The following is a 26,902-nucleotide window of genomic DNA, read 5'->3' on the forward strand; positions in this document are numbered from 1 at the left end:
GGTGGATAGCAGTGCTTGATGGTATGTCTGGACTCACTTGAATGCATTTCATCCTGAAGAACACTGCAAGTTCTGGATTGTCAAAGGATGCACCAATCATCACTATGAGGCATCACCAACAGTCCAAAATTATATTCCTGAAACAACACTGATTTATGTACAAACTATATATATATATATTATATAGATATATATATATATATATATTTTATTTTTTTTTTAAAAGGGCAAATCCCGTTTAAAAAAAAGGACTGTCACATTTTCTAAAATACATCTTTGACTTTATGAATACCAAAACACCTAAGACTTGTAGAAAACGCTACCGTGATCTTGTCGACACGATGTGTGTGTAATATAATAATAAATAAACAAAATAGACTTAAAATGTTTATTTAACTCCAATCCTACCGACGATGGCATGACATTTGAAGAACTAATACCTTTGTCTAAAAATAGTGGTAATCACAGCATTCACATTTTGGATTGGTTATACTGTATACTGCAGTAGAACAAGCCATGTCATAACTTCACAGAAAGGGACAAATGAAATCTCACTGTAAAAGTAAAGAACACAAAATCACTTGCATGAATTTGTTTTATTTTCTCATAATCTACAATTAAACAGAGTACTGCTGTTAGATTACATACATTTGTGTTTTTATATAAACTGCAGAAGTTGCACCTAGTGTCTGGGCGAGGGTCTGCCTGAGCTGGGCTGTGGCAGCCTGTATTTGGTCATCTCAGTATCATAGTCTGCAAAGGTGTATGTGGTGTAGTTGTGGTGCTGGAGATTCTTATAAGTAGAGATGTCAAACTCCGGTTCGGCAGACTTTTCAACTGAGAGTGCAGCTGCTTCTGAGAAAACAGGAAGAAAACAATGATTCAGAAAACAGATGCACACAACTATTGTTAAGCCTGGTCTGACAGAATCCTGTGAAAAAGGTGCAATGATAAAAGGATTGGTTAATAAATATGTTTATTACTTTACGTTGGACGTGATTTCTTAGTAAATAACTAAATTCAACAAGAATAGCTAGTGTTCTTAATAATAAAGTGTTCTTAAAAATTCTTAATACTCTGATAAATAAGTGCTAAGACCAAAGTCAATTTACGGTTAACTGTGTCTGGAGACCATCTACAGTTTGCATTTTAAAACATTCTTAACTGTTTTCAAACCCTGTTGCTGTTTTCATTTTTATAATAGCAAGGAACAAGAAAGATATATAGTGTGTAGGAGTCAGCAACAGAAAGTAGCGAGAAAGATAAAAGTAGAGTTGTTCACCAACCCCCCCCCTCCCCCCATTAGATCAAATTGAATAAAGCCATTAAAAAAACAGTTTGTACCTTCCAATTAAACAAAGTAAACAAAATGGTCACAAAAATTAGCTGTATGTTTACAGACGCAGTCCAATTGGAGAACTATGAAAGAAGTCTGCTGCTTTGTTTCTTACAGAAGTCCAAATGCCAGGTAACCCCAATTTAATCAGTACCTTTTCACTACAGTCAACAAATAAGGTTATATATTTAATAGCACTATGGAAAAGGAATGAAGAAAGCAAGGAGATGCAAGGTTGTGTAAAAAGACAACGCCCATGTGTTAATACTAGGTTGTATAACTTACAGATGTGTCCTTTAGTAAATTCATAATAGGGTGGTATACCGCTTTGATGTTATGGTTCACATCAACAGACATTCAAAACAAGTCTATTAGAGGCATAACAATATTTTACAGTATTCTACAATATTCGTTTACAGAGAAATACCCCTCCCCTTGTTGAACAAATAACTCCATCCTTAAAACAAAAGCTTTTTAGAGTTGTAGGATGCTTAATAGAAACACAAGTTGTGATTATCAGAATGATAAGGGTCATTAAAGGCTGTTGTCAAGGTCTTGAACAATAAAGCGTGGAACATCTTTAGAATCACTTATTGGCGAGTTCATTTGTATATAAAATTAGGCAAGCTGTCTACAGAATGTGCGAGAGGTGCAAGTCCAAACTGACTTGTGTGTGTGTGTGTGTGTGTGTGGGTTTGGGGGGGGGGGGGGGTGTTATATTCTGATTTTGGCTTTTTACAGTGTCCATGTATTAGTAGATTTAGTATTTCTTCTTACACAAGTAGTCAATAATCACAGGAAAGGCTCCAGAAAACAATGGAATAAGTAAAGGATAATACTTTTGCCACATTTTGACAAGTTCACACAAATATCAGAAACAAGCAAGAACCTTAAGGCAGGTGCTACAAGCAAGGGTAAATAAGTGCAAAGCTATACAGGTGACAAAGATGCCAAGTAATAGTAATAGCCATTGCAATGGATTATTAGATATTAAATCACTGGAAGTACACCATGTTTGGAAAACTCTGCATATTACACTAGTAACAAGGCCAAGCACTCACTATTTTTTGGCACATTATTTAAGTATTAGTTTGAAGAAATCAAGACAAATTAAATGCAATGCAAAAGCAGTGATTATAGTTGCATTTTGTAGATGAATGCATCATGTTAAAATAACAGGAATTGCAGGATATGGACTATGTAAAATAACTATCTAAAGATTAAAGTAAACACAACTCTTGAGTGTACCCTGTAGTGTATCCAGTGCCTCTCCCAGAGTTGCTGTTTCAGGAAAGGAATCATCTGTTGCACTTCCATTTACTTTACCCTCAATGGAATCTTTGGTAACTTCAGGGATGGCAGAAACTGCTTCACTTTGTGCCCTCTTTTGGAGTTCAGGTTCCTTCCCTCTGAGAACAGGCTGATGTGTAATTTCTGAAGGTAGCTCAGTAATCTCAACCGGTGAAGGTAACTCGGTATTCTCAACCACTGAATCTGGGTGCTCTGCTGGTCCTAGCTCGACAGGACTAGATTTAGGGATCTCTAGATCACTAACACTAACCACTGTTTTTTTCTGAGTTACAATATTAAAATCCTTGTCTTTCCCAGGTATTGCTGCTGCGATCAGATTATTTAGCTTAACTGCAGCTTCAACGGGATTTTCTGTTGGCATTGCATCCACTTTTCCACCAACATCTGCTTGGCTTTGAATAAAAGGCTCCCGTTTTGGAAACTCAACTCTCATCTTCAACGTTATATCTACAGTGTCTTCATTGTCAGAATTTGAGTCTGAATCAGAGTCAGAGCTTGAATCTAAACTAGAAGAGGAAGATGACCCATCATAATTCACTTTATCCTTAGAAGCAGCAGCTGTGCTTTCTGATGCCATTTTACTGCTATCAAAGAGCAGCCATTGGTCCCGTTTTGGGAATTCTACATAAGATCTGTAGTTTAAAAGCTGTGCCCTTTCATTAAAGCTGCCAATCTCCTCCGGCACTTCAGCAGTAAATGCAGATGAGACCTTAGATTCCACAGATGTTTTCTTGGTCAAGAGTTCATCTCCTTTTATTAAGGCTTCAGTAGGATTAGAACCATCTATGGTTTCCTCTTTCCCCACATTTATTGTTGCTTGTTGGGACATAGGAAGAGACACTTTTTTAGGAAACTCTACAGTAGTCCTGCTGGATAGCAGTGTTGCTCTCTCTTCTGGTGCCACTACATCTAGGAAATGGCATAAACAGGAACAATGTCAGATTTCAGAGTCTGACTATCTTCCGGAAATCAAAAGGCCTAACACTGTTCTTACTTGTATAATGTATAGCATATTCTTTTATTAAATGCATTAAAGTGTTAAACAGGGTTATGAAAATGTGAATCATTTTACTGTGCTGTTATAAATTATGTAATATTTATTTGAGACACTTGAATCTAATTTCTTTTTTTTTGTTGTTGTATACAAAATCCCTGAAAATATGTTAACCTGACCACAGGAATTTGTAATGTAAATATACTCCAATGGTCTACCAAAAACAGCACTGTTTTATGGTGTAAAATTTTAATTCCAAAGACTTTACAATACCTAAGAACAAGCAACCAACACCACAAACCAGGTTTTTCAATTTTGGTTAAGTCAGGGTATTCATCATGTATAAGGTTACCTACATTTCTTATCTCGTTTCAAAAAGGCAAGCAAACTAGAAATCAGAAAAATCATATCAAAATACACTCAGGTTAATTGTATTCTTACATACCTTAGAGAGTTAGTATTTATTATTTATTTTCACTGTCCACTATCATTGTATGATATTTGCAATCATTAGGAGTGGTTCTTACAGCAGTTACCCAAATGTGTTTCCAACATCAATTGTTTATTCTACCATTATAGCTAAATACTTGGCTCCCTTGTTGTACTACAGAAGAGATTAAGCCGGAATCTTGTTACAGGTACCCGAGAATACTGTGGATATTTGCAACATTTGCCAGCAGACCTGGCGCATATTGGAGACAGGTGATTATTTGAGAGCGCAGTTTATATTAGATCACTGGCTTCACATGCTTCATGTAGTCATTGAGACCCCGCTAACACACAACATCGTAGCAACATCCTAACTCAATGTTAAAAGGTTGTGTGTCATGTCAATATGACACTGTATTGTACGCCCTCAAGTATAAAGCGAAAGTATTATGATGTTCTTTTTATATGCACTGGTTAACAAGGCTACAGTATGCAAAACGTGGAAAATGAACAAGCAGAAGTACAAATTTGTATTTAAAAACAATTAGATCTACCATTGTTTAATAATAATAATAATAATAATAATAATAGAAAATGTAATTTAAGGTATGCCTACATGTAATGCATCTTTGTTTAATATAATTATTACCTTACTAAAAATTGATAATTTTAAGCGTGCTGAAAGTAGGCCTGATACAAATCTCTTGGTGTACGTTAACGTGTTTCGTTGTATTAACAATGTACAAGTTTGAGATTAAACAATACATTACTTCGATAGTGACACTGCTTTTATTGTTCATTTTTTAAAACATTTGAGATGTTTTGTGCTGTTGTTATTAGTAACGTAATAACAGCATTAAACAAATATGTATTACATGTAGGCATACTTTAAATTACGTTTTATATTATTATTCCTGAGAGTCACTTTCATCGCTGTCACTTATTAGCAGTTCATTACGCTCAAGCTCCTTCTCTTCTTCCTCAGCTTCAATGGTAATGACAGAGATCTGCCATTTAATAGAGACCCGCCGTTTATTTACAATATTTGTCAGCAGACCTGGTGCGTATTGGGAGACCAACATTCCCTCTAAGGCTAAATTGCGTGCATTTTTCGCAGTAACAACAACCTTTGCACTCCGTTTACTAACATTTGCAAGTTATTATCATAAATATCAACCTCAGTCGAGACTCCAGCCTCGTGAGGTAAACATATTGTTTTGAGACCATTCTTACAAATCATTAACATAAGAATATTTGTGTCTGTCTTGCAGCTGATTCTCTTATTTCCCTCTGTAAAAATGCATGTCACATAAGTGCAGAGCTCGCTTGGGCACCAGCAAATCTACTGAGGTTGGCGAAGCAGGCATTTGGCAATTATGCCTCTGTAAAGAGCGCTGCTTGGTGCTGCTCATGAACTTTACAGTTTTGAACTCGTCGTAGAATTGAATACTAAAATCAGTGAAGCACAATCTTCCTGCATTATTTAGAATATAAATACTCCATTAAACATAAATAAAAATCACAATACTCACACTGATGTTTTTTGTTTTATTTCCCTTTTAAAAAACAACCATTTCAGAAATTATCTTAAGCGTTTTGAAACTGGTAAAAATGTAAATCAGAACATTAGTCGAAAATACACGTTTAAGTATACAGTAATTGAAGAATACCATATCCATTTTTTTTTGTTCACTACATGTCTGCTGAAACTCAACATGGTGGCTGCACCAACGAAGAAAGAAAAAAAAACAATGTTTCAGTAAGACAAAGCTAAAAGAAATCCAATTATCTATACAAGGACGGTGCAATAGTATTAAAGTTTTGCTGTAACTCGTGCGATCATACACGAGTACCATTAAACATCATGTCAGTCGTAAACACGTAGAGAATAAGAAAGCAAATAAGATGGCAACAATGGCAAAGCACTGCATTCTTCTATGCTGAAAAACTAAGACCTAAAGTACTGCGCTCAAGGTGGAGCTTTCCTGAAGTAAGCTAAAATTAATTGCATATTTCATTATTGTTTAGTTTATTTCTTTCCACGCTACCTGCCTTTAATGAAGCTATAATTACCAATTTAAACAATGGCCGTTTCTTAATTGAATTATATTTTCTGAAGTCGAAGAAATGAGCTCAAAACTATTTTTCTAGCTATACAATCCTTAAAGGAAATTGATCACTTTACCGTGTAAAGGATGTAGTCACTACACTACACACCGTTGGTTTCATAAAGACATTGTCTGGAGACACTCCTCTTTTTAAATCTTGTAAATAACACTGCAGAATTAGGAAATAAACAATTGAGAGGATTAATTATGTGTTTACATTAAAGGGGCGCTATTTAAATTACAATCGGGTAATACATAGCAGTGAACGAGACAGTCAATATGCCTTTATCAGCATTTCATATTTTATCCTGGGGCTGGTTTTTCAAAACTTTGGTAGACCGATTTCCGCATTTGATCTGTTTCAACTAGTAGTTTACTGTTTCAACTAGGCACTTGAAAGGGAGGTGGCAGATACTGATAAAACTGACTAAAGTACATTCATTCGTTCCCAAAATTGGAGCGATCTGAGGAGGCTCGTGCTGCCAGAGATTCTCTCCTTTCTTTTAAGTTGTGTTGGAGTTACCGTTTTGTTACACGTTAATGATGCAAACAAATAAAACACAATCAATACATTTATTTGCAGTTTTATTTGGCAAGTTCTGAGAGGACAGCAACAACTTGTTGGATGTTTGCTGCGCTGTTTTGGGCGATCGAGTTGGCTCATGACATCCAGTTCACCAACTATATTTATTAACGTGGAGGGCAGACACGTGTTGTCTTTGGACGTAGCTGGGATAAAAAAATAAATAAAAAAAACACGGGAATCAATTCAGTTACATTTAAGCAGCTCTCTTGCTCTTGATGTTTAAATTTAGTGTAGTTTTTACAGCAAGGGTATTCTCAAACAGCTGCTGTTACCATGAACGCAGTAAACCCACAGGAGATATACAAATGACAGTCCAGACACAGCAAAAAACTATTACAAAAAAAAAGCCGCCCGCATTATCATTAAGGTGAACTACACCACTGCTAAACATAAAATTGCCCTTCAGCCACTACTTTCTGCCATCGTGGAATCCACAGTAACAACTGACCTGCTCCCTTGCAATATTTATAGTTAAGGATAAACACACTCATTAACATTTACACAGGAAATGCAGGGTTTCCATGTGAAACTGGGCATGAATTTTCCTGTGTGTTTCGTCATTTACATGAGTAAATGAGATTTACCCTATCCTTCTCTTTGGCCGTTTTTTCAGCCACAAACTTGATTTACTCGAGTAATTCTCCCAAACGTGCATGCACATCGCCATTTCACATGTAAATTGATCCGCATGGAAATCCCATGATTGACAGCCACACAGAAAACAACTGTATTTTGATTATACAGAATGGTATTCTACTTTATTATTTTTATTCACCAGCCTGCAATGTGGTTAGCTGTAATTAGATTAGTCTCTACTCTCTGCCTGAGTGAATGACTAACAGTATATTGTTTTTCAAATCAGCCTTTTAAAATGCTGGTGTCTGCAGGCGGCGCTGCTTTGGTCAGTCAATTAGCATCGGGACTAGTGAAAATAAATACCAGAGACCGTGGAGTTTTATAACACAAGAAAATATGGAGTTAATGTTTTGGATCAGATGGCGCGGAACTACTCAATGAAAGCTGGCTCCTGACGGTGATCTGTTCAGGTGTTTTACAATGTACTGGACCTAGCAGCCATGAACTCCTGGGTACTTTACAGAAAGGTGGCTTGGAGAAGCGCATTATCTATGTTGTTTGTGAAAAGCCTTAGACTTTTTTATAACTTCTTGTGCTGTGCGCTTCTGTAAAATGTTTTCTTCTAAGTGTATTTATCTACATTGTTTAGTTGCTTTTGCACATCCGATTATAAACCGACTGCTGTTGCAAAAGATAAAAATGCTGCTATCATTTCAGTTTTATAAATATGTATGTTGTAAACCGACGTCTGTTCAGATGTTTATTTATTTACATTTTCTTGTTTTGATTTGTCAAATAAATGTTTATGTATATATATATATATATATATATATATATATATATATATATATATATATATATATATATATATATATATATATATATACATATGCTTCAGTTTTTCATTTTTTTCAGTTTTTTATGTAACACACTCAATAAAAAAAAAAAAAAGCTAATTACATCCAACTGTTTCTCCTTTTGCTATACTGGTTACAGTGTTTTGAATATAGTGGACTGAAAGACTGCTGTGGGGCTTCTAGTGTCTGCAGTCCATAGTACACTTCCTAATTACAGTCCCAAGTATTTCTGTGTGTTCTGTTTTCACAATTTTTAAATAGTCAGTTTGAGAATTTAGTTTTCCTTGCAACAGCTGACCCTGCTTTAGTAGAAAACGCACGCTACATACTGTTTTACATCATCATCTAACTATGGAATCTTGTGCAATTAAATTATACTTAAACTCCTGACTGTAAACAATGTAACTAAATCCATTATATCTGGGATGCAAGACGCAACAGACGAAAAAATCTTGTGTTGACTCAAAACTTGTATTAGGGAAGATGGGCAATAAACACTGTCTAGTTACTCTGACCACGGTTTTCTAACTGTTTTTACTGAGAAGATGGCTGTTACATTAGTTTTTTTTACACTGTTTAGTGAAAATAATAAAATGGTAATGCTATGCTAAACTTAATTTCAACTATAATTTTCCTTTAATAATATTAAATCAAGATGATTATTGATGTACCATGCAATGGTTTTAAAAAGACCAAAAAAATGTAGATGCTCAACTTTTTATGTGCTTTTCACTCAAGCTTCAACCGGCTTAAACCTGTTACTTTTACAGTGTGTGTACTCTAGCCTATATATTGAGCAGTGACAGAAATATTTAACAGTGTATAATGCACATCTTCCCTAATAAAAGTAAGTGTGTGCTAAAGCCATCTTCCCACTAAAAACAGTTTTAAAACAGTGATCACTGTAACTAGACAGTGTTTATTGCCCATCTTCCCTAATAAAAGTGTGCTATAGCCATCATTAACCCTTTCCAGTCCGATGTTGGACCTTGTATGACAGGGGTCTCAAACTCAATTTATGTGCGGGTCAACATCGACCCTGAAATCCTCACATAGGGCCAATGACTTCACGAAAGATGGTATTGGTTAAAAAAAAAAAAAAAAAAACTTCTTTCATGAAGTATTACACTGAACTGTCATAGAACTTCCTTACAATTTGGGATTGCCCAAGATTTTTAGTTTTTGCCAGACTCCTGGCAATGCTTCAGTTCTGTGAGTCTGTTGATGTTTGGCCTCTGACTGAGGCAGTTGAAACCTTCAGGACTGCAGTAAGGTGTGTATCAGATAATTTTCTTCTGTATTTTGACTTGTTTATATTCATAGTGGAAATAAAAGTCTCACACAAATACATGTGCTGCCTAACAGAGCCATGGTTTTTCTGAAGCTTTTACAAAAATTGTGGGAAGGATGGTTTGAATTAATTCTTCAAAAGGAGTGTTGCATTTGAGATCAATTAGCTCCATCTGTAAATCACTTGGTGCTGTTTCCACATCAATTAAAAATGGAACAGCAAACAACTGGAAGCTTACTCTTTGCTTTCTGAAATCTGCAAACAGCTGATCAAATTATTCCAAAAGCAGGTCAAGTTTAGCAGCATATTCAGCACCACTGAACTGCATTTCAATGTCCAGCTCTTCCAGAAGTGATTTGCATGATGGGAAATGAGTGTGTCTACTCTGAGAAATCTGATTTTTCCAGTTTCAGTTTAGTTGTGAATGCTTTCACATCATCACTGTTGTCACAAGCTGAGGTTATTCAACGCTTGGGTGATTTCAACAAGGAACGCAAGATCGATCATCCATTGTGTGTCTTCAAACTCTGACAGAGCCATATTAATCTCCTCCATGAACCTTTTCACCTCTGTTTTTCTCAAAGAATCTCTTTAAAACAGTGCCACTGCTTAGCCAATGCACCTCTGTGAAGTACAGCAAGTCACCATATTTGGATTAAATTTCCTCCAAGAAAGCACAAAACTGTCTGTGCTGCAAACCCCCAGAGCGACTGTAGTTCACACATTTCACAACAACGGACATAACATTGTCGAGCTTCAAAGATTTACTGTACACTGCCTGCTGGTGAATGATGCAGTGTAATGCTACTGGTTGCTCTGCGTTATGTTCTTTTTCTGCACAAGCGCGACCAACCTGTTCTTTTTTTTTCTGGGGCTCAATCTGCTGTTACGCCTGCTAAAGAGTACCACTGCAGACCAGCACGTTCTAGTGCGTCTCCTAGGTTTTGAAAGATCTCACTTGCTGTTGTTCTACCGCGCATTGTAGACAAGCTTAGCAGTTCTTCTGTGACTTGAAAGTTATCAACAACATCTCTCAGAAATATCAACCAAATCGGTGCTCTCATCAAGTGCAATAGAGTATGTACTGAATTGCTTTGCCTTTCTCGCAGAGCTGCTCCTCAAGATCTTTAGAAAACTCAATAACACGCTCTGCTACTGTATTTGCAGACAGGCTAATATTGCTAAAAATGTTTCTCCTTTCAGGACTTATGACCTCAGACAGTTTGGTTATACAGTCTTTAATAAATTCTCCATCAGTAAACGGCTTCCCAGACTTAGCAATCATTTCATGCACCACATAACTTGCCAAGACTGCTGCCTCTGACTCTTTTTTCACTTTCTGAAAAAGCTGTTCCTGCAACACTAATCCTTTCTTTAACTGCAAAGCTGTCTTCTCTCTCTCCTCCCCGATATTTATGATACTGCCCTGCATGCTTTGTTGTATAGTGCCGTTTAATATTGTACTCTTTTAAAACGGCAACTCTTTCCTTGCAAATCAAACATGTCGCACTCTGTACTCCACAAAAAAATAATCAACCGTCCACTTTTCTTGAAATTGCCTGTGTTTGCGGTCAATTTTTCTTTTAGACTGAGACATTTCTTTGCTCATTTACGTTTGTTGGGAATTCCTGTACGATATATTTTCAAATGACTGCTACGAGGAGTAGCTCATATAGTCTCAGCGCCACTCTTATATTTTGTACTGATGCTGACGCAACAGAGAAAAAAAAAAAGTTTAGGACTGTGTCAACTTACGGTAGCAACTGCGACAGTTCTTAAAGTGGTAGCAACGTATTACAACGGAACTAACCATAAACAATGCACAACATCGCCTACACACGTTTTACAACTATACTCGAGTTTTACGCAAGCAGCTCCATGCGGGCCAGATTAAATTACTTTTGTGTAACTATTTAGTGGGCTGGACTGCTGTGCTGTGAGGGCTGCATGTGGCAAGTGAGTTTGAAAACCCCTGCTGTACAACATCATCAAAAAGACATAAAACACAGGTCTGTAGTCGTTGTTGTCTCCGGCAAAAGCACAGAAAACCTTTCAATGGCCGAGTGTGATCGATAGGAGCTGAATGAAGTCGAAAAAAAAGGGGCATATCTGCATCAGAGATAACATGGACACAAACAAAGGAGATAGCTGCTTCCGCATCCAGCGCTCAAAGACTATAACGGACATTTGCAGAGCTTTTTGAGATGTTATAGTAATAAAATAATGACTTGGATATTGAGGAGTTTGGTGATAAAATTTATCAATATGTACATCTATAAAGAGATATGTGAAAAATACCGAACAAGGGGTGGGGCTTGGCTGGAGATGCAGTACTGAGTGTTCTTTTTCGATTCAGTGCCTTTACTGTAAACAGCATGTGTAAAATAAACAGTCCAGTAGGGGTCACAAATTCCAAGTATTATATCTTTCTAATTCCTGTGTCTGGAGGTGGTAAGTGTGCTTTTTGGTTGCAAATACATTACATTTTTGTGTGGAAGACACTGTTTTTGCATTAGGCGCCATGGTTGCTGTGGTGATGACACATGAAAAACCTCAATATGGAATTATGAATTCTGTAATAAACTTGTTTTACACATTATACATTATATATATATATATATATATATATATATACATACACACACATACATACATACATACATACATACATACATACATACACATGTGTGTAATATATATATAACACCATGGTTTAATTAATTTCGCAACAAAGTGAACAAAGCCTTACTCTTTTTCCCACTTTTCTGGGGTTCCACTAGTTTTGTGCAAAGAGTTGCAGATGGTGCCGTCCCTCTGAGTCCCAAGGTCTCCAGTGACACCCACTATCAATTTTAACAAACAATAACAAATATTAAAAAAAAAAAAACATTCGCTTTCTTTCCAGTTCACTGATAACTTAATCAGCAAATCAAATCTCGTTTAGCTGATGCAGACCAAAAGGACATTCGCAAATCTAACATGACAGCTAATGTAACTCCGTCATAACTCAACTGTACACTATTTACCGTGAATAACCCTTACAGTTCGTTTTATCATGTATATTACATTTGTAATTTGAAAAAAAAATGTTACACATAACTAAAAAACAGAAATGAATTTACATGTACAATCACTATGTTTGATTTAATATTACAAATATATTGCAGTTTACCTTGAGAGCCCCAGCTCGTCCTACCCGCAGAAAGGAAACCGCCATCTTTGCCGTCACTACGTCGTTCTGAGAAAGCACAGGCACGTAGGTAGTGGGTGCGTTTTCACCGCCTGCACAGCAGCAGGGGTCTGCGCCTGACGTCACCGGTCTACGCAGCGGGCACTCGGACAGCTGTGGGAGGTTTCCCAGCACAGCCAACTGAGCGAACGTGGAGAGCGACTTGATTGATTTTCTGATTGCACAAGACTATAGTTTTTTTTTTTTTCTTCACTATTCCCATACACCTCTATCATAACTAGACTGATAAATAAATTGTGCAAAGACTTATTTCAGTAACCCCATGACCATCTTTTATTATGAATCTGTTTAAGCAATTCAGTTATGTACATCAGTTTTATATAGAGGATATTACAAAATTATAAAAACATAAATATATCCACGGGTAAATAAATAAATAAATAAATAAATAGACATTTATTTATTTATTTATTCATTTTAAATTTTGGCATGGAATATCGTCCATAGTTTTACTAGTCTAGTTTGAAAATTAAACTCAAAAGCATAATTATACCGGTATTTGTCATTCACAATACAATAGTTTTTTCTGTTAGTCACACCCCCATTCTAGTTGGCGCTACCACGATAATCCTGCATGTGGTTCTCTACGCCCCTCCTGCACAAGTGGCGCTCGTCCATAGTTTTGAAGACGAGTCTTCTCCAGCGCAGCACCTTTAGGGCACAAAAAGAGATTCATGGGAACACACTTTAGCGTCATCACTCACGGCCAGGGAAAGGCGTCGTCATTAGTCAGCGCTTGAAATGTATAGCTTAGTCTGTCCGAAGTGCAATGTTTCCAACTCGGGAGGGGGTTGGCAGATTTGTTTGTATGTGTAAAATATTATACTTTTTTTTTTTTAAATATTGTTATGCTTAAAGTAACTATTCATAATAAAGCACTAATAAAACATTTGTTTCTAGTGTTGTCATTATATGCGTGCATGTCATTTTTATTTATGTTTGGGGTAGGGGTATTAGCACAACTACAATCAAAACATTGGTAGCAAGTTACATTTTGAGCTCCAAGACTCTGAGAGGAGAAGAGAGAAATAAAATGGAGACACCTGTTGCAGCTGTAATAGCCATTGCTATTTTTTTTTTATTAATTAATGACCAACGGAGGATGGGGTCTGCAATCCGTAGGAGAGCCCATCGTCACCGTGCAGTCATACTGGGATTGATGAGGGTGGCCGGAGAAGTAAGTTGTAGGCCTATAGCTAATAAAGTTGAAAACAAAACCGTAGTAATATTCAACTGTTTCATATAGATCTTCACTTCAAACACTGTAATAATCATAACAATGAATACGGTTACATGGTAATTGAATGCTATGTACAGCACTGTCTTATACCATTCTAAAGTTAATTTTGTTGCCCCCAAGAGATATACATAATAAACTGAAAACAGTGAAACCTACCCGCGTATAGAGTTAAAAATGTAATTCCATTTATTATTTGCTTAAGGGAGACTCAGCCAAGAAGGCAGCAATACTGTGCCAACATACAATTTATCTTCTGCATTAAAAGCAATATAATTACGTACACAACGTATTACTAACAATACAACAAATATGTAAATATTATATATATCAAATACTTAAAAGTGAATTTTCATATATATCTATATATCTATATATATATATAATATATATATATATATAATATATATATAATATTAAAATCCCCTTATCCAAGTCACTTTTCAGAGATCTGGCAGCCTGTAGTTACGCAAGGCTTAACAATTAAGTGCCAGTTCTCTGCTCTTTTTTGATGCACAGCGAGAAAAAAAAAAAAAAAAGCTGTTTCACTGGAATACATAAGCTATCTAGAAGTACAAATAGCCAACTAGCTTATTGCAGCTGTCCCTGAAGGTCTCATCTATACGGAATAACGTAGCTTGCTATTAATTTTTTTAAAAAAATATAGACAATATCAAGCTAGAATAACGCAAAAAAGGCGTCTCAAACATTAATTGTACTATAAGATGTATTATAATATTGTTATGCTATGTTTGGATAGAAGCGTCAGCCAAATAAATGAATACATTAATAAGTGGTATTAACAATTGCTAATTACATTTGTGCACGAACTCCATCTTGTACATCTTCGGTTCCATTTTCGCGCTGTGTCTTTAAAACACAGGGTTTATTGGTATTGACCCAATGCTTGCTGGGTTATGCAGAGAGAATCTTTTCAACAGAAATTTTCAATGCTTGTACACTTCGGGACCGCTCACTCGATGGGTCCTTTAGAGGGGCCAGTTTCGTGTTCACTACAGATGGTAACACCCCTTAAGATGGCCGCCATCCACTTCTGCGCATTTTCGTGGATTGGAACACATTATTAGAATCTGCAGGGTGTGCGCAGACTCTGAGCCCAGAAGATGCGTGACCTCCGTTGTCAGATCCGGCTGCGGTCACGCATTTTGCCGAACTTGACAGGGTATGCGCGCAGACCCGTGTCATTTGATGTACAGCTGCGCAGACTCTCAAAAGTCTGCGCGACATGAACGCACCCAGGGATTCGGCTGGACATGCCCCTGGAAACTGCTAACAGCACTACGCAAAGCGGGCGGCCATATTCCCTTGGAAAGGAATTTATTTCCTTTTAAGGCAACAGATAGGACGGAGATGGAGAAGAGGTGTTTGGTTGTTGTTTAAAGTTTTACTTTTTGTAGTAATACATAAAAATCGCAAATAATCTGTAATAGTATTGATTTACAAAACGGGCGTGTTTTTTGATCGTTAAATAAAAACACAGAATGAAGGGTGGTAATAATATATAGAGAAGGTCAGACGGCTATGAACAGTTTAGGAGACCGACTTTTTTTTCGTCGGCTTTTAATTGCCATATTAATAAATAAATACCTACTGTACGTACATTCCCCGCTTATTTCAACGTTGGATTTGTGCAACTATACATTGGAAAATGATGGGGCTAAATATTCTAAGAGCTGTATCTTTAAAAATATTAATAAGTGCTATGCTAGGATTTTATTAAGAACATTTAAGGTACAGAAAAGTATGATATGAAAATTGTTTTATCTTGCATAAACTAACAATTACAACATTAAGGATTTTTTTCTGTAACTTTTCCTTGACACCTTTAATGCACCTTACTTTTTTTCTGATGAAAGAACATAAAATTAAAATCGACAAGTAGAGTGTATTTGTCCTGATGTAAAATTGCTCAAGTTATTAGGGAGTAATTACATAAACTATATGACAAGCCTTTACAGATTAAATGAGGTATTGCACAGATTAATAAAAAAAAAAAAAAAAAAGCAACACAAATAAACAGCTAATTGATAGAAAATATTTACATTATAATTGAATACGATCTTGTATAAATGACAAGAAAACAATTTAGTGTATTAATGCTGTTCTTGAGAGGAAATCACACTAGTCATCCCATTGGTCTCATTTTTGTGACTCCTCCTCCTCATCCTAATCTCAGGCTGTGTTTGACCTGACCCTTCAACTAGGAGTAGAGTCCGACACAGTACCTTGTCTGGGATAGTAAGTAACCCATGGACTTTTAAACGTTATCATCTGTTACAAGTAGAGATTTCATGTAAGGGAATGAAAAGAAAAAGTAACAATGTAATCATTAAAAACATTCCCTTAGTAGTTTTTAATAGAAAGGTAATAGTAAGATACATCAAAAATTATCTTTCGTTATATTATATGTATCCTTTACCCTGTAAGCACATAATAAATCAATAAACCGTCGACTCGGAAATAGGTTCTACAACCATGTCACAAAAAAAGGTGGTAATTTTATGTATATCGATGTATATATTATATATATATCGATATATATATATAGAGAGAGAGAGAGAGAGAGAGAGAGAGAGAGAGAGAGAGAGAGATATAGAGTATATATATTGTATATTGTATTTTAATGGTTGAAAAACACTGTAAGTCGTCTTGGATAAAGGCGTCTGCCAAATAACAAAATAATACACGAATGTCCCATTTCCTATGTGACACGGCAGGGTGGGGGTTGAAATCCTCCCTGCCAAAAACATGTGCATATGCATGGTTTTGTCATTATTTAATTGTGTTTTTTTTTAATTATCACCCACACCTGGGAAGTATTGTAAATTATTGCTAGGTGCAGGGTATATAAGCCGAGCAGTCAGTCTGCTCGGGGCTGCTGAGTAGAAGGAAGCAGAATTTCCACTCTGTTTCCGAGCAGTCGTAAATATTGTAAGTCCTGTATAAACCTGTGTGGTTATTTGTGTTTATGTTGCAGGTAAACGGTGTATCCGTCCTGCGAGCTAGTCAGGAACCTGCAATTAATGTTTAGTCAGTGCTCCGAAGGAGCTAGGTGTTTGTTTTGTTTTTGTAATTAAAAGTGCGCATCAGCGCTATTTTTCTTTCAATCCTGTGTGTCGATCGTGATTTTAGAAGGGAAAAGAACCTGAGGGAGCCTGGTTGACGAGCCGGCTGTTTATCTATCTCTCTCTCTCTCTCTCTCTCTCTCTCTCTCTCTCTCTCTCTCTCTCTCTCTCTCTCATATATATATATATATATATATATATATATATATATATATATATATATATATATATATATATACACACACACACACATTACACAGTGAAACCAAACAACATCTTTGGACGGGGATGAATCTACACAGACACACCATCAGCAACAAAATTACCAGCACGCCTGTTGGCGACCATTTTAACATGCCTAACCATTCTCTGCATGATCTGACAGTTCTTGTTTTAAAGGGCAATTTCAAAAACACTCAAGACAGGGGAACTTAAATTTTTAAAAGTCCTGGACTCAAAAAAACAAAGGCCTCAATCGGGATACTGGTTTTCTACCTCATTACAATTTGAAGTACTTGTTTATATACGTTGAATAAATCTATATGTTTGTGTGTATATGTATAATTATAATTTATTTTTTATTATACTTGTGTTTTATTGTGTGTGTGTGTATATATATATGCAATCCTAAAAGTGTTAAAAAGCCTCCCTGCCAAGCTAATTATTTAAATTGTTTTGTTTAATTATTAATTATCACCTGCACCTAGCAATTATTGATAATTAGAGCCAGGAGCAGGGTTTAAAAGGAGCGCAGCGAGTTTGTTCTAGGCTGCTGAGTAGAAGGACATGGGAAGGAGTACTCTGTGTCCGAGCAGTCACGTTGTAAGTACTGTCCGGAGTTTAGTTTTACAGCAAGTAAACAGCTTATTTGTCCTGCGAGTCAGTCAGAGACCTGCTGTATGTGTAGTTAGTGTTTGTTTATTTTTTGGGTTGTAATAAAAGTGTGCGTAAACGCTGGAAAATCAACGTTTTCATCTCTGGGTCACGTTTTTAAAGGGACACTAATCCAAACTACGGCCAGTTGTCTGTCTGTCTGTCTGTCTGTCTATCTATCTATCTATCTATCTATCTATCTATCTAAAGTACCAGTCAAAAGTTTGACTACACTTGCTGGAAACTAGTTTTTTTTTCATAACTGACAATGTTTTACGTGATATATGTTTCTGTAAATACTTGAAAATGAAAACACATGTTACAATATACAAAACAAAACATAAGGCGTATCAAAGCAATGTTCAAGAAAATTGAAAACTGTCTCTAAATGTTGGATTCCTCAGAATAGCCACCCTTTGCCTTAATAACAGTCTCACAAACACGAGGCATTTGGTTAATAAGTTTCAGCAGGAAATCACGCGACATGTCTTCCCAACTCTTCTGCAGCAATTCCCAGAGATGTAGGACACATATGGGTAGTTTTGCTTTGACTCTTCTGTCCAGTTCGTCCCATACAAATTCTATGGGATTGAGGTCTGGAGACTGGGCAGGCCAGGTCATTAGATTGAGTTGTCCTTCACTTTCCTTCTTCGCCAGATAGTTCTTGCACAACTTTGAGGTGTGTTTCGGGTCATTATTATTCCTTCTGCTTTCTGCTGTTTTATAAACCCCATTTTATTATATGTGAACATGTTCTACAATTTACAAATAAATAGGGTAATTGGGGGGGAAGATGTGTTATTACTGTTGACATACATAGGTATTACAAAAATATTGAAGCACACATACTTCAGTGGTAATGTATTCATACTGTAGTAGAGTAACAAAAGGTACTGCAATCATCCTTCAGTAACAACACATGCTGCAGTAGAGAAAACTGCAATGGTAAGTTAATGCTGCAGTAGAGAAACTGCAATTGTACTGCAATAAATGCAGTAGAAGAACTGCAATGGTACTGCATTCATACTGCAGGGCATAAACACAATGCTAAGGTACTATACTGTTGAAGGTTATTTGCAATATGGCAAAAATACTGCAGTAGTACTGCAGTATAGATGTAATATTTTGGATGCAGTTATACTGCAGTATTTTTCTGTAACGGTAAAAGAGATTTATTACATTATATCTAAAAGCCCCGGGAGTGCTGACAGCCACACAGAAAACAATTGTATTTTGATTATACAGAACGGTATTCTACTTTATTATTTTTATTTACCAGCCTTGTGGTGGAAGTTTATACTTTAAACTTCTGTAAGACAGCCTCAGTAGGACAGACAAGATTGAGTAAATAATTTTAGTAGTTTGCAAACCCGAGAACAATCTCAACCCACGCAGGTGTTAGGAAACCGAACAATGTTCTGAGCTACGCAGATCCAGTAAGCATACTATATACCTTATAACCTACAGTTATTACAAGCTAATGACAGAAGCTTAACTCAATATTAGAGGATAGCAACAACTTGGAAGATTAAAATGAGACCAATCATAGCAAATTATTTTAATTGCAAGCCCCCCTAAAATAAAAAGTAAGTCGTGACATTTCTTGTGAAGTGCCATATGGCTATATATGGGCATTTTCAGTCCACCTTAAACCCTCTTCACTTAGCAATAACAGGATGTGTGATGAAGGCTGAAAGAGGAAGAGGAACGTCCAGACTATAAAAGTGTATTTCTTAATTTTAAACATTATAAAAAATAAACTTCAAACTTCTTATTACATTGCTATAATCCCTTTTTAAGTCACACAGGCTAAGCAACACATGAACAGAGACAGTCAACATGGTTTTAGGAAAGGGAGATCATGTCTAACTAACTTGCTTGATTTTTTTTGAGGATGCAACAATGATAATGGATAATTGCAAAGCATATAACATGGTTTATTTAGATTTCCAGAAAGCTTTTGACAAAGTCCCGCACAAAAGATTAATTCTCAAACTGAACGCAGTTGGGATTCAAGGAAACGCATGTTCATGGATTAGGGAGTGGTTAACATGTAGAAAACAGAAAGTACTGATTAGAGGAAAAACCTCAGAATGGAGTGTGGTAACCAGCAGTGTACCACAGGGATCAGTATTAGGTCCTCTGCTATTCCTAATCTACATTAATGATTTAGATTCTGGTATAGTAAGCAAACTTGTTAAATTTGCAGACGACACAAAAGTAGGAGGAGTGGCAAACACTGTTGCAGCAGCAAAGGTCATTCAAAATGATCCAGACAAGATTCAGAACTGGGCAGACACATGGCAAATGACATTTAATAGAGAAAAGTGTAAGGTACTGCACGCAGGAAATAAAAATGTACATTATAAATATAATATGGGAGATACTGAAATTGGAGACGGAATCTATGAAAAAGACCTAGGAGTTTTTGTTGACTCAGAAATGTCTTCATCTAGACAATATGGGGAAGCTATAAAAAAAGGTTAACAAGATGTTCGGATACATTGTGAAAAGTGTTGAATTTAAATCAAGGGAAGTAATGTTAAAACTGTACAATGCACTAGTAAGACCTCATCTTGAATGTTGTGTGCAGTTCTGGTCACCTCACTATAAAAAAGATATTGCTGCTCTAGAAAGAGTGCAAAGAAGAGCGACCAGAATTATTCCGGGCTTAAAAGGCATGTCATATGCAGACAGGCTAAAAGAATTGAATCTGTTCAGTCTTGAACAAAGAAGACTACGTGGCGACCTAATTCAAGCATTCAAAATTCTAAAAGGTATTGACAATGTCGACCGAAGGGACTTTTTCAGCCTGAAAAAAGAAACAAGGACCAGGGGTCACAAATGGAGATTAGAGAAAGGGGCATTCAGAACAGAAAATAGGAGGTACTTTTTTGCACAGAGAATTGTGAGGGTCTGGAATCAACTCCCCAGTAATGTTGTTGAAGCTGACACCCTGGGATCCTTCAAGAAGCTGCTTGATGAGATTCTGGGATCAATAAGCTACTAACAACCAAACGAGCAAGATGGGCCAAATGGCCTCCTCTCGTTTGTAAACTTTCTTATGTTCTTGTGTTCTTATGAACAAACAGCTCAGAGGTTAGTACATAAATTGCATGAGATGTAATTTTCCCACCACATTCCCTCCTTTTGTAATTAAATTACAACCTAAGAGAAAATTACATCAAATCATCCGCCAGTTCAGAAAAAGGGTCAGTATCCTTGTTACATTGACCATCAGTGTCCAACACTTTGGTAAAGAGTCTTTTAATCAAGCAATAATGAGTGATAGCACTATTATCAATATTAATCCATACATAGCCCAGTGGAACAGAGTAGCTCCCCATGTCCCGAGTAGGGCTTTTACCCAGGCAAATGGGTCCCATTCTTCATTCCAATGTCCCTCATGGGACAGCAGCACAGACATAACAGGATTGGTTTACATGTTGGCTGCGGTTAATCATGTACTGGTGTGTGCAGATTATAATAAAAGAATGTGGGAAGAGCTTGTGCTACTCATGGCACATGTTCAGATTGCAGGCACTCGGCCTACAGAAAGGAAATGGCTACAGCTCAGGAATAATCCTTTTGTGATCCTGCAACATAGCAGCATGCTAGTGTAATACACAGTATAGAGGTTCATGAAAACATAGCAGCATTTGGAATGGACCCGCCCCACGCTGTTGGTGCCAATGCTTCCTCCGGAGGTCCTTGATCACCACTCAGTTTCCAGGATGGATGTTGTGTCCAGGTCCCTCAGCTGGATGAGGCAAGGCGGCTCGTACCCTAGAGAAAAGATTCTTAAGCACATTATTAAAGGCCACACAATATGCCATTAACTCATCGCCGCATCCCTGAAGGGTCAGCTGGTGGCTGGTATGAGGTAAATGATCAGGCATACTGTGACAAAGTGCCCGCCCCTGTGTATATTATCGGTTATGTTGCGTGTGGTTTGTTAAATGTTGGTGTATAGTCATTGGTACACGAGCTATAAACGGGTCTGTAACACGAGTGTTTAAAATGTATATTTGTATTTAGGCATGGGATTGTACATCACTTCACATACATTTAAAGTAGTTAAAATGTGAGCACGAGGTTGCACATAATTAATTCATGTGCTGGAATTCAAGTGAATAATTAATTAGTAATCCCAGGACAACAGTATATATAGATGCACGTTTTCACATACTCGCGGTTGGGTGTTCGGTGAGTGGAGAATGGGAGAGCGAGGAGAAATTATTTACAATTGCTATTGCGTGCTGGTGGGACCAGCACGATACTTGTTAATTTATCAACTCACTGTGTTTGTCATTGTGTCTGTCCGTGCACCGTTTTGTTAAGTATAGTCCGTTTTTGTTTGTCTCTTTTATTTTGGCGTAGAGTGCCGTGTCCTGTTTCTGTTTGTTTGTTAAACCCCTTTTATTTTGCAATAAACCAGCGCAAGCAAGCGCCATCATCATTTTACATTCATCTGTCCTGTCTGTGTATTTCATTCCTTCCTGGTTCTGACGCCGCCCACTTCAGCCGTCTCTGTGACACATACACATCACTCGTACAGTCAAAACCTCATGTGGATTCAGGCCATGTGCAGAATGAGAGCGTCCTCTCATGTACATCAAGGCCAGAAGAACCGTCCCCCATGCCAGCCCTGTTTCAGCACAGAGTTTAGTCAGCTTACATTTCAAGGTCTGATTTGCGCGTTCCACATCACCCCCGCTTTGCGGGTGGTAAGCGCAGTGTCTTTTTAAATCAATATGGAAAGAGGCCCCCAAACAGTCAATTATTTCGTTCACAAAATGTGACCTATTGTCTGAGCTCAATTTCATGGACACGCCATATAGGGGTATAATTTCCCTTACCAACACGTGGACTACCGCTAGAGCAGACGCATGTTTGACGGGGAAAGCTTCGGCCTAGCGTGAGAACATATCTACAAGGACTAGGCAGTACTTTTTTTATTTTTTATGGAGTTAGTTCAATAAAGTCCATCATGATGTGGTCAAAGGGCTGGTTTGGTTTGGGATGGGCTGCCATGGGAACCCCGGTTCCTTTCCCCATGTTGTTCTGCATACATATAACACATTTAGAACAAAACTGAGCAGCAAAAGCAGCAAAGCCAATGCAAAACCAAAATTGATAAACATAGTCCACTACCCCTCCTTTGGACACATGGTCAAGACCATGTGCCCACTTACACATCAAAGGATAATAGGCTCTGGGCAGGATGGGCTTGCCAGTGGCACCAACCACAGACCAGATTCAGTCTTGCCTCCCTGTTTCGTTTGCCATTGGCGTTTTTCTATGTCATCAGCAGATGCCTGGAGGTCAAGAATGTCCTGTAAGGAAAAAGGTTGATCTACAACAAGGGAGGTTAGTAATTGTTGAACAGAGGGAGAACCTTCACATGTTGCTGCTGCCTTAGCCACATCATCAGCTCGTGTGTTACCTAGGGAGACAGCATCAGTGAAGTTAGTGTGAGCTGCGCATTTTACTACAGCTATTGTTCTGGGCCTCTGTATGACCTCTAATATGTCATTTACAAATTATTTCTACAATACCCAGCCATGACTAAGAAAGTCATCATTTACCTTTTTGTCTGTGGCTGTGGTATTTTTATTATAGCTTCAACTCTGTCACAGCCTAGGGACTTTCCCTCGGCTGACAGTCTGTGATCCAAATAATTAACTTCCTGCTTGCAAAGCTGCAGCTTGTGTTTGCTGGCTTTGTTCCCTTTTGAGCAAGAAAACAGAGCAAGGCCTTTGTATCAGCTTCACTGGCTTCAAAGGATTCAGAGCACAGTAATAAATCATCGACATACTGTACCAACTTGCTCCTGGCGGGGGGCATGAACCCTGCTAAATTTGCCTGCATTGCAGCACTAAAAATGGCTGGGGACTCATTGTGGCATACACTCCAAGTCCATTGTTTACCTTCAAACATGAAAGCAAACCACTCTTGAGAACCCTTTTCGACAAGTAATTGGATTCCGTACAACTGGGGTCCTTTGCTGCACAGCCAAATTAATTTTGCGGCGATCTTGCTTGAACCACCATTCTCCATTAGCCTTATGCACAAGGAGAATGGGGGAATTACATTGTGCTCAGGTGGCAAATACTATAGCCCCCTTTTTACTAGTTCCTCATGGAGGGGTCGAATACCCTCAACAGCGTCTCACCCCAGGGGGTATTGTTTTTGTTTAGTCCCATGGGTACTTTTTTGGCTCCACTATCAATGGCTCGCAGTTTTTTTATGCGGCCAAAATTGGTTTTGGTAGTAGGCTAGAATTGCTGAGGTATAACTTTCAACCAGTCTGGATCCGTCCCTATGTCTGCAGTCATCAGGGGTTGTGGATCAGGACAGAGCGAAAGTTCCAGTGCCACCCTGTGACAGGCCCAAGCCCCCCTTTTTAACATTCGGTACGTTTGACCAGATGGGGAGTGCTCACCTTCCTTTGCAGTGGTCCAGTCCCATAACTGAGACATTTTTAGTATAAGAACATAAGAACATAAGAAAGTTTACAAACGAGAGGAGGCCATTCGGCCCATCTTGCTCGTTTGGTTGTTAGTAGCTTATTGATCCCAGAATCTCATCAAGCAGCTTCTTGAAGGATCCCAGGGTGTCAGCTTCAACAACATTACTGGGGAGTTGATTCCAGGCCCTCACGATTCTCTGTGTAAAAAGTGCCTCCTATTTTCTGTTCTGAATGCCCCTTTGTCTAATCTCCATTTGTGACCCCCCTGGTCCTTGTTTCTTTTTTCAGCTCGAAAAAGTCCCTTGGGTCGACATCGTCAATACCTTTTAGAATTTCGAATGCTTGAATTAGGTCGCCCCGTAGTCTTCTTTGTTCAAGACTGAACAGATTCAATTCTTTTAGCCTGTCTGCATATGACATGTCTTTTAAACCTGGAATAATTCTGGTCGCTCTTCTTTGCACTCTTTCTAGAGCAGCAATATCTTTTTTATAGCGAGGTGACCAGAACTGCACTAAGTCATTAATGTAGATTAGGAATAGCAGAGGACCTAATACTGATCCCTGTGGTACTCCATATTGTCAAAGTTATAATGGAACGCGTATAGGAAGTCATATGTGCTCTATTAAAAATGTCATCATCCACGACCTTGGACCTCTCCAAAAGGTCAAGCTAAAACCTGGCTCCTTGTGCCTCAGGGATCACAGATAGGGTCATGGTTCATATGGAACACACATAGGAAGTCATAAGTGCGCTATAAAAAAATGTTGTTACCCATGATCTGCTAAGGGTCAAAAATGAAGATGTCTGGTAAAAAGGACCTTAAGGAACACAGATACGGCAATCATTTATACTGAACATGTATAGGAAGTCATATGTGCTTGTGGCGGAGTATCCAACCCCTTTAGGTTTATAAGTGTTTTCTGTTGTATGTATTGTGTTTAATGTTGGTGTTCATGTATAAAATACACAGGATATAAATATGGGTTATGAGCACAAGTGTTTAAAATGTATATTTTGTATTTAGGCACGAGGATTGCACAGCACTTCACATGCAAGTAAAATTATATGTAAGCACAGGGAATGGCACTTTTATTAATTCACGTGCAGTTGTACCGAGACTCCAATTGAATTACTGATTAGCAATCGAGTCTCGGTACAGGTTTATTTCCTGGTTCCTGTTTGTGGTCTGACGTCACCCACTCCAGCCATCTTTCTGACAGTGTTTTATAAAAAAAAAAGTCATTACCCATGACCTTTGACCTCTGGCAAGGGTCAAAAATGAATATGTCTGGTAAAAAGGACCTTAAGGAAAACAGATACGACAATCATTTATATTGAACACGTATAGGAAGTCATATGTGCTCTATAAAAAAATGTCATTACCCATGATCTCTGCTAAGGTTCAAAACCCACAAATTGGCCTATAGCTCCTCAGCCTTATCTAACACAGATCAGTGTACTTAAACTTCAGTGTAAGATTATGCTCTGTACACGATACAACTTAAGTAGCCCATTAACTAATTATTGGAAACGTAGTGAGCTGTATTAGTGATTATTTGTGATGATTGAACCATATTTTCTTGAAAGCCTTTATAGTTGCTAGCTATTATTGGCTTTCCTTTTTTGGAAATACAACCATTTTATTACCAGAAAGTTACGAGATGGTTCTCCACACACACACTATTAAACACGTATTAGGAAAATAATTAAACTAAACTGTAAAATCTGAATATAACAGCAGGAGCCTGAATAGCTGAACAGATATACTTTGTTTCGCTTTTGCAAGAGACAATTATGTATTTTCTACCAATTTTAATTTAGAACAAAAAAATCAGATAAAAATACTATAAAAGAGCTCCGCATTGCAGGCAAATATATATATATATATATTATAATATATATATATCTATATATATCGATTATAAATATAATATATAAGTATATATAGCGCCTTTCATAGTTGACCGCCATCACAAAGTACAGAGGTCACTTACAATAGGACATTGACTTAACATCTCATCCGCAGGATGGAGCACAAGGAGCTTAAGTGACTTGCTCAGGGTCACTATCACAAAGACGGCCGGAGTGGGGGACTTCTGACCAGAAACAGGAAAATAAACAAACAAAGAGATGGATTTTGGTGGAGCTGAGCGAATGGTCTCGCTCAGCATTTAATGATGAACAGACACAGAAAATAAACAGTTGCAACAAACAAAAACAGGACACGGCACATTCGCCAAAATAAACAGACAAACAAAACGGACTAACACTACCCAAAACACGGTGAGCCGATATTTTACTTCTATTATTTATGATCACAATTATTACTTCAGACTCCTATCCTGTTTTTCACTCACCGAACACACAACCCCAAGTGCTTTTATGCAGCTGTACCAAGACTCGACTGCTAATCAATCATTCAATTGGAGTCTCAGTACAACTGCACGTGAATTAATAAAGTGCAATTCCCCGTGCTCACATATTATTACTTTTTA

At 37.5% G+C, this 26,902-nt stretch overlaps 1 protein-coding gene across 1 annotated transcript; it reads right to left on the minus strand.

Annotated features, from left to right (window-relative positions):
* Window positions 1–581: 581 nt before the first annotated feature.
* On the minus strand, window positions 582–12,891 carry ndufv3 (NADH:ubiquinone oxidoreductase subunit V3). Its single transcript, XM_041272197.1, has 4 exons — window positions 12,661–12,891; window positions 12,238–12,331; window positions 2,585–3,556; window positions 582–855 (listed from the first exon to the last, which is right to left on the minus strand). Exons 1-4 carry the CDS (start codon window positions 12,703–12,705, stop codon window positions 683–685), a joined length of 1,284 nt encoding a protein of 427 aa, XP_041128131.1. The 5' UTR covers window positions 12,706–12,891; the 3' UTR covers window positions 582–682.
* Window positions 12,892–26,902: the final 14,011 nt, after the last annotated feature.

The sequence above is a fragment of the Polyodon spathula genome, chromosome 15 (assembly GCF_017654505.1).
Source record: "Polyodon spathula isolate WHYD16114869_AA chromosome 15, ASM1765450v1, whole genome shotgun sequence".
Taxonomy (NCBI): Eukaryota; Metazoa; Chordata; class Actinopteri; order Acipenseriformes; family Polyodontidae; genus Polyodon; species Polyodon spathula.

Bases quoted from the DNA above. Each gene is read 5' to 3' on its own strand.
- ndufv3 (XM_041272197.1), bottom strand. From the start codon at position 12,705: ATGGCGGTTTCCTTTCTGCGGGTAGGACGAGCTGGGGCTCTCAAG. The intron at 12,332-12,660 runs GTAAACTGCAAT...TAAAATTGATAG, and splicing joins GACGAGCTGGGGCTCTCAAG to TGGGTGTCACTGGAGACCTT. The intron at 856-2,584 runs GTACACTCAAGA...CTGTTTTCTCAG, and splicing joins GGCACTGGATACACTACAGG to AAGCAGCTGCACTCTCAGTT.